General features: G+C 32.5%; 2 protein-coding genes across 2 annotated transcripts in view; one reads left to right on the forward strand and one right to left on the reverse strand.

Annotated features, from left to right (window-relative positions):
• The window catches only part of LOC105621107, a 2,827-nt gene extending 337 nt beyond the window's left edge, over positions 1-2,490 (reverse strand). Inside the window, exons 1-3 of the mRNA XM_012202579.1 lie at positions 1,973-2,490; positions 880-1,350; positions 471-611 (exon numbers count right to left, since the gene is read on the reverse strand). Of these exons, the coding sequence (XP_012057969.1) occupies positions 471-611; positions 880-1,350; positions 1,973-2,490 (1,130 nt within the window). The remainder of the gene's footprint in view (positions 1-470; positions 612-879; positions 1,351-1,972) is intronic.
• A 631-nt stretch (positions 2,491-3,121) lies between these two features.
• LOC105621108 (importin-13) lies at positions 3,122-7,542 on the forward strand. Its single transcript, XM_012202580.1, has 8 exons — positions 3,122-3,262; positions 3,695-3,859; positions 4,189-4,335; positions 4,448-4,710; positions 5,160-5,919; positions 6,071-6,980; positions 7,054-7,200; positions 7,301-7,542. Exons 1-8 carry the CDS (start codon positions 3,122-3,124, stop codon positions 7,540-7,542), a joined length of 2,775 nt encoding a protein of 924 aa, XP_012057970.1.
• Positions 7,543-9,170: the final 1,628 nt, after the last annotated feature.

Raw genomic sequence — 9,170 nt, forward strand, 5'->3', positions numbered from 1 at the left:
AAAGTAAGTTAGTAGTAAGTTTAAGTTAGTTAATTTAATTTAAGTTAAGTAAGTAGTAGTATTACTACTCTATATATAATATNTATTATTATTATATATATATATATATATATATATATATATATATATATATATATATATATATCAATCCTTTAACATTTGCAATGTACATATAAATTGGTAATTTGTACAGTTATGTTCTAAAAAAATTTGTAAAATTAGAAAAAGTACTTCATAAGCTATTAATTCATAAATAATATAAAACAATATAATAATATAATACAAATGATTATGTTTTTTCTTAATATAATAATGTTAATAAATAATGTTAATAATGTTTTTAATAATAATGTTTTTTCTTAATAAATAATGTTTTTTCTTAATATAATATAAATATTTTATTGAAAAAAGTTAATATTTAATTCTCATACTCATTTATGTTATCAAATACAAAACAAGTGAATAATTACTTATTAGGAGCATATTCTTCGTGATCGAGTAATTGCCAGATAAAGTTTTGCCATGTTTCTTCTATATTTTTCACTGTGTCTCCTATTCTCAATTTTTGTCGTAGATTTTTTAATTGTCTCTTCTTCCGTTTTATTCCTAAACTAGATAAAGAAGAAAATCCAATATTTATAATGCATTATATTAATTATAATTAATAATGCATTATATACATATTATAATTATACATATCTATATATATATCAGAAATTATTTTATAATTATATTTCTTCTTATTGTCAAAGTAATGAAATGGAAAATAATTTAAACAAATTCTATTCGTAATATTGTTTCTATTTTTAGATTATCATGCAAATAGAAACAAAATCGATTTTCGCCCATTTTGGCATAAACTCTACTTTTTTTTCATACCTACTATGAAATCCTGTGTGCCAATGTAAAAGTAACGGAATCAGTTTTGTTTTAATGTTTTCTTCCAAGTCCATTTCTGCATCACATTTGAAGCACTTTGCCATGCTTCCATCTATCTGATACTTATTTAGTACTTGACGTACTTCTCTTTTTTGTATTATGTCTTTATATATATTAGATTTAGACCCATGATTCATTTCCCAATGGTTTTTTATAAGGTAATCACCGCTATTGTATACAACATTTTCTAAACAAATTGTACATTGTCCTACAAAATCTGACATATACGTCATTTTATAATCCCTCATTAGCTTAGGTCGAACGCATTTTTTTTCAACATCATCCACAAGTCTACTTGCAGAATAGGTTTTTTTAATTTCTGAATCATGATTTCTCCGTCTTTTTAATTTTTCTTCTACTTTTTGTAGTTCTGCTTGTATGGACACTTTATTTGGTCGATCAGGAGTAATTCTATAAAATCCATAATATCATTTAATAGTGAGTTTAATTTTTGTATCAGCTATTTTACATGATACGTTCCGTGCCATGCCAATTTTATGTGATTTTTCCACTACGATGTGTGGATTACCAGTGACCGGCATAGAATATACATATCAATATAATATTAATCATATAATAATGTTGATTGTCAAAATATTTAATAAAAATTAATTACAAAAAATTGTGATAACATGGTAAAATCTCATTAGATATATAAATATTCAATATGATAAAATAGCTTTTTCTTATCTAAGAGCACCTATATATCAGGATACTTATTCTACATATAACATCAATTTACAATTTCAAATGTAAAATGAAAATATATGTTTGCAATTACAATTTTAATCATGTCATCTATATTTTTCGAATTATTATGAAATTATTAAAATAAAACAAACAAAATGCATAAAATAATGTCTGTTTTTTATTGCTACCCTTTCTGAACTAGTACACACAATACAAAAGTTGAGAAAGAAACAAATATACATTTCACTTCAACTTGCATCGATTCAGAGTGCAACAATAAAAAACAGACCTCATATTTTTAATTTGTTTTGAAAAATTTAGTAAAAAAATTTATTTTTCATACTTATAATGATTGTTCCAGTGAGTACTTAAGGACATCAGTACTTCAGCAGGATCTGATTCTAAGCCTTCCAAGGGTAAATACTTCCAACAAAATGAACATTTTGCTGTGGTATTTAATATGAAGTAATTCATCAGTATTTGCCGTCCGATTTCTATACTTGTTGCTTTTCTAAATTTTTCTCTGTGTGTGTGATACATGACCAAATGACTTAATAAAGGGAAAGCATTACTATTATGACAAATAGTCATTCTTCGACAATTACCCACATGACATATTCCAATTTCACATTGTGATAAACGTTTAATATCAAAACATTCCTCTAGAAGTTCACGATGCCGATATTTGGTTAATTCTGATATATGATGCTTTTCGTATAAATGTAATATCATTAGATTATGATCATCGAAGAAAACATCATATGAATTTTCTGTACAGCATTCACATTTTAAATAAACACCATCAGACTTTATAATTTTTCTGCAATGCTTCATTAACCATGTAGCTGGCTTTCGATTCATTTCCGTTACAATCGTTTTTTTTAGGTAGCTGAGTACAACCAAGTACGATCAAAAACTCACTTGATTTCTGCAATCTATAAATTGCTACAACTGCTTTTAAAACATTTGATTGACTAATCACTCATCACATGGTGGACTAATCGGCAAACAAGCGTCATGCAAGCTGATGCAAGCGGCAAGTGTTGAGCAGCGAGCATCTGCGCAGAAAACTCTGTAGATCTGTTCTGTTTCAATCCCAAGTTTTGAACTGGATAAGTTAGAGTGAGATAAAATTTTTCGAAAAAGAACAGACTTTCTGACTCCGAGGAAGAAAGGAGACGGAAACGAATCAGTCAGATGGAGCCATCTACCGATGAAGAAGAAGAAGAGGAAAAATGAGGCAAAATCAGGTTAGATGAGAATCAGGTTAGATTAGGTTGTGTGTTACTGTACAGATGGAAAAATATTTGCGCCTGATCGAATATTTCGGAAGAATAAAATGATAAGAGATCGTAAGAACGCACGATCGGTGGGACGTGTTAGATGTATGAACGTCAATCACGAAGTCCCAGCCATCGTGTTGGTCTTCGTGTGCGACCTGCCCTAATAAGAAGAACTTATCAAAGCAAACGTGTTGCACGAAGCACCTGATATGGATTATGCAACGATCGTTGACGATGCGGTCAGGCAATTTTACTCAGCGGGTAGCAATGAGGCGCATTCGTGGCTTTTGCAAGTGCAAACCTCGCCCGAGGCCTGGCACTTCGTGTGGCAACTACTAGATCCTTCCAAGGTACCTATGTCAGCCAGAGCTGCTTTCTATTTGGTGACACAAGTATCATTTCTGTTATTCGTTGAATATCAAGAAAAAAGAATAGAATGATATCTGTCAACTTGTGTCACTAGATGGAAAGCATTCCAGGATTGTTTTTATCTTTCTTTCTCTGTATTTTACGAAACTTCTGATCTGTCTTTTTACACATGTTTCTCTTGCGACTCATAATGTTTTTTAACTGATTACTCCAAAAGTATTACAATTATAATAATAAAATGCTTGTCTTCATATTGCTCTTGAACTTTAAAGTGATTGTAGTGGAAATATTTTGATAACAAATCATATCATAATTTGTTGTACAATTTGTAAAAATATATGACAAATAGTTTGAACATGATGGATTTCATTATCTTTTTCTTTTTCTTTGATGATAAAGCTTTATCTTTGCAGTCATACGAGGTACAATTTTTTGCGGCAACTACTCTGCATGCCAAGATATCCAAGCAATGGAATGAAGTGCCTGAAGCTGAGTATCCGGTGTTAAGGGAACGTTTGCTCAATAGTGTGAAAAGACCTAACATACCCTTATGCATCCTTACAAAGCTTTGTCAAGCGGTAATATATTCTTTTTTGTTATTTGAAGAAAAGAAAGGATATACTGAAGAAAAGAAAGGAAATAATTAAATGACCTTTCCTATAATACACACTATTTTTAGAATGTTGTATGAATATTAAAAGTGATAAGTAACATTGTTATAACATTCTAAGAATATTATGTACTTATTGAATTTTTACATAACACAATTAACTGAGACATCCAAGGGACGTAAAATGTCCCTAGGACATAATCCTAGGACATAAAATGTCCTCTGAATGTCCATCATTTAGAATTCTGTTATATTAAAATTCATACAATTTAGTAATTATTTAATATATGATTTCAGTTAGCCGCATTTGTGGCCAACGTTTACAGTGCAGAAAACAGGGAACATGATAGGAGTATAGTCGACGAATTGCTCGACATTTTACCTTATGATTCCCCATCTGCGTTAGAATTACTGCTTCGAGTGCTCTCAACGCTTCCTGTTGAGGTAAAATATAAAATGTATATTTTAAATGGAACTATTTAATTTTTATTTTTTAATAAGTTCAAATTGAAGTTCAATTGAAGTTCAAATAAGTTAAACTTGTGATTAATTTCAGTATCAGAAGAGACACGAAGCAAAGAATACCAAACTGCGGGAAGCTCTTGTCAACTTGATCAACAGCTGGTGCCAAACTGCCTGGTTCTTGCAACAGGTTTTTTCAATGTGTAACCCAGATTCTCAAGGTAACGATGGTATATTATATTCCTTGGGACTGGAATGCGCTCAATTATGGCTTAAGATCGGCCAATTACCTTTAGAGACTAGCGGCCAAATCTATCCTTATTTATTAGTGGCTGCAGGTCACTATGCACCTAATAAGTAAGTTTTATAAAAAAAACAATAATATCGTTAATTTTGCTGTGTTCAAATATATATTGTTTGGGTCAACATGATTAAAAAGCCCTAAAAAGATAAAATTTCACAGAAAAATCTTACATGATAAAAAGTTAAATACTCGAGAAAAAAGTTTTTAAATAAAATAGTAAGAAAAGTATAGTAAGAAAATAAATTATATTTTGGGTCATAGTATGACATTCTCTTATGTATCTTTACAAAGCTTTGTTAAGCGATAATAGTCTTTTGTATTACGTAATGTATTACTTAATGTAAACGATTACAAGTATAATAATTAAATGGGCTTTTATATAATCTATCAATTATTTAATATATGTTGAACCAGCATTAAATTTAATTTGCAATAGAGAAAATGATATCTAATAGATGCGGATTATTGAATTATTAAATAAAATATCAATTTCTTTCGTTAGAGATGAGAATCATGGCGATGATGATAACATCAAGAGCTGGGATATAGTACAAGATTGTTTAATTATGATCGTAACGCATTACGAGCTTCATAAACGGCCGCAAACATTCTGGGAATGGGCCAGGAATTTAGTATTGTTAGCAAAGCAGTATAATAGAAAATACTTTTGCGAGATATTAACCGCCATCGGAGAGGCTCACAGTCGAGCATTTCTGGTTGCTCTGGCTGAGAATTCCAACGAGGCACATACATGGACGGCCATGGGATTGATCGAGCTATTATTGGAGTGCTCGGAACTGGAGGGACGTTATCCTACCGATGAAACGCGCAGCTGTATCCCATTTGGATTTTGGTACGCGTTACAGGACGATCTTGCTACGTTAGATCAACCGTTAGATAACCGAGCTTTGGAAGCGTTGAAGCCGATTTATTTCCGACTGGCTCAAGCATTACTGAGAAAATCAATGCTACCCACGTCTCCGAGCGAGAGAGGGAACGCGGATGAGCGCGAGCTCTTCAGATGTTACAGGCAGGACGTGGCGGACACATTGGATTATTGTTACAGTGTTCTCGGCAGTGATTTGCTGGCACTTCTCGGGCAAAAATTGAGCTTGGAAGATTCACCATGGACCCATATAGAGTCAACGTTACATGCCTTCAAAGCTCTATCCGAGAGCGTCGGTACTCAGGAATATTGTTACATCCCTGCGCTAATAAACTTGATTATCGTTCACATACCTTATCATCTTTATCCCGAAGAGGTACGTATGATCATTTTTAGAAACAATGATTAATTACAAACCACTTCTCCTTCCAAACATCTCTAAATATAATTTATTTCTAGCTAACTTGATTTTTTTTCTAAAAAGATATATTTGTGTAATAACATAATATTTGATTCATTTTCACCAGGTACTAATTTGTGCCTGTTCAACACTGGGTGCATACGCTGAATGGATAGGGGAGCATCCCGAGCCCTGGCTAGAAAAAGTCTTACACCTCGTTACTCAGGGACTGACCAGAGGATCTATGACAGCACCGTTTGCAAGTATGGCACTGAAGGATCTGACAAGGGAGTGCGGGCCATATCTCGGCCCTTATGCGCCATCCATTCTTCACACTATCAGTCAGACGCTACCGAATGTCGAGCCTGGTGGTGGAGAAGGTTTGCGACTCATGTATGCGGCTGGAAAATTACTTAATGCGTTGCCTTCTATGGAGGAGCAACTTTTACACCTGGAGACAACACTGGGATTGTGTGTGACAAAGATCAAGGAGCTGTTAGGACAGCCGTTGTTTACAGCACGGCTTGGTGTGACGAATTATCTGAAGATGGCTACTATGTTCTTCAGCACGATCGATGGTGTGATCGGCAAGGCCGTACTGGACGGCGTGCTGCCGATATTTAATCAGATCATCACACATCCTGAGTGGAGTCAGGACAACGCCACGCTGGAGGCAATGCATATGTGCGCGCAACGATCCGTGGCGGCTTTACGGCAGCCGGAGATTGAGGCACGACCTTTGTTATCGATCTTATCGACCTCCTATAAGATCTGGCCGCATCCAGCTGCATTGAATCTGCTAAAACAACTCGTGTTACTGTTCGGCAGAGATCCAGACAATGTTGTGAGTCCGGTGCTCGCAGAAATGAGCTCGTTAACGTTGAACGGCGTGAAAGTGTGCAGATCAGTGCAAGGCGACCTGTCCGAGTGGTCAGACTTGATGGAAGCGTATATGGGCGTACTAGCACAGATCTGTAAGAAAAATGCCCGGTTATTGTTGCAAATTCCAGATCAAATCCCGGATATGTTGCAATGCGGTAAGCGCAACATCATATGTTTCCAAGGAAATATGAAAATCATCATACGATGTAATTATATTTCTTTTTACAGGGATTGCTTGTCTAATGCTTCCAGAGACAGCTACAGCCAAAGCAGCCGGATATTTTCTTAGTCATGCGATTGTGCAGAGTCCGCACCTGCAAACATTCATTCAACCAATTGGACAGGAACTTGTTGCCGCAATTTTGCATTGTGTCGGTAAGTAAAAGACTTCAGGATGTCTGCAAATGTGAAAACATTCGATCAATTTATTTCTTAATTAATTAATTTTTTTTCTTTGTTTATTAATTTCTATTAGGTGGAGCAATGCCTCATAATAACTTGGAGCCTCACGCTGAAGTTCTGTTAGCATTGAACAAAACGTGTCCGGAATGGACTGCGCAGTGGTTACGCGTTGGATTAGAGAATCAAAAGAACCTCGCCGCTGTGTTACAAAAGGAGGACATCACACGCATTTTGCGCGAGAGAACGAACAGGGGACGACTTTGTGATGTACTAAAGGAGTTTAATAAACAATGCCGTCAGAAGACGGGTATATGACAATAGAACTTTTGTGATGTTCGTCGATTGACGAATTTTACTGTACGAAGTGATCGATTTATGATATATATGTAACACACAGACGTTAGTATAATTTATCTCTTCATATAATAAACGCTGCATAATGTATATAATTGTGTTTTATACAGATTTATTTACTTGAATTGTAAGATATTCATTGATTGTATGATAGAAGCGCTTAGTGTATCGAATACAAAAAAGTCCACGTGATGCAAAATAAATAGCGATAATAAAAAATATATTTACAGTAAAGACAGTGAAATATATAGCCTTGGCTAAAAATATTAGGCATCTGTATTTTTTTTTCATTAATTAAAATTTTTTTATTTGTATTGTTTCCTACTGATTACCAGCATAAGTTTAAAGAGTTCTTAAAACAAAGGATAACTCACAATAAATGTTGTAAATTAATTTTCGAGTTATAATAGTTAATAAGATACCTAAATCTAAATATCTTATTAATCGTATGTAAAGTATAAAATATATATAGATACCTAATATTTTTGGTTAAGACTGTATATAGAAACGAGAAAGTAATGTATAAATCCAATTTATTTCTTTTTGTATGTTCCGAGAAATATGAGAATATTAAAAAATATGAGTTATTTCGAGTTCTTTAATCCTTTTAATCACAAAGTTTAAAGAAGCAATTCAAAATGAATGAAATACACTATATTGGTTTTGTACGAAGTAGGCTAAAACTTAAAACTTAATAATGTGATAATAGTAGTAATTAATGATTTAATAAAGGTTTGTTTGGAGAAAGATGCATAAAATCATTTAAAAAATAAAAGATAGAAAGATTGCAAAATATATTTAGCAATTATATATTGTGCTTTTTTTATTGTATAATAAGATTAGAACAGCTTGGAGTTTATGCTCCTGCTTAATTTTGATTTCCGTTTTGTTTATAATACAGAAAAAAGGAAAAATCAAAGATATATATTTCTATTTATGGACTTAATATCACTTTCTCAATGTCTTAAATATACGTACTAACATATACGTTAAAAAGTTGTCTCATACAATGACGCCTATATGCAAATAGTCGAATATTTTGCATTAAAAAATGGGCTATCTTCTAAAAATCGCGATACACAATTAAATGATAAAATCAGTCTATTTCTGTAGTTCTAATATGTTATGTTACTAACCAAAACTTTTTCTCAAAAAAGAAAAAAATGGCATGCCAAAATAATGTAAAAAACAGTATAGACCGATCGTCGTGCACGTATTTTACAATAAAAAAATTTATAAACAAAAAAAGGAACATAAAAATCATGTATCTACCAGACTTACATTATTTAGTTCTGCCATTTTGTGCATATATTATTTCCATTATTTTAAAATATATCTAAATAAATAATATTAGACTTCTTTTCATAATTGCAAAATAACTTGTTACCTTGATGAAATATCACAAAATCAAAACATAAAAGTCAATAGTTACAAATTATACGCCAATATATATGTACACATATATATATATATATATATATATATATATATATATATATATAGTCGTGTACGGTACGTAGTTAGTAACGTAAGTAAAACGTAAAACTAAAACTAACGGTAACGTTACGTAACGTAACGTAAAACGTTAA

This window comes from Atta cephalotes (genome assembly GCF_000143395.1).
Source record: "Atta cephalotes unplaced genomic scaffold scaffold00032, whole genome shotgun sequence".
Lineage (NCBI taxonomy): Eukaryota > Metazoa > Arthropoda > Insecta > Hymenoptera > Formicidae > Atta > Atta cephalotes.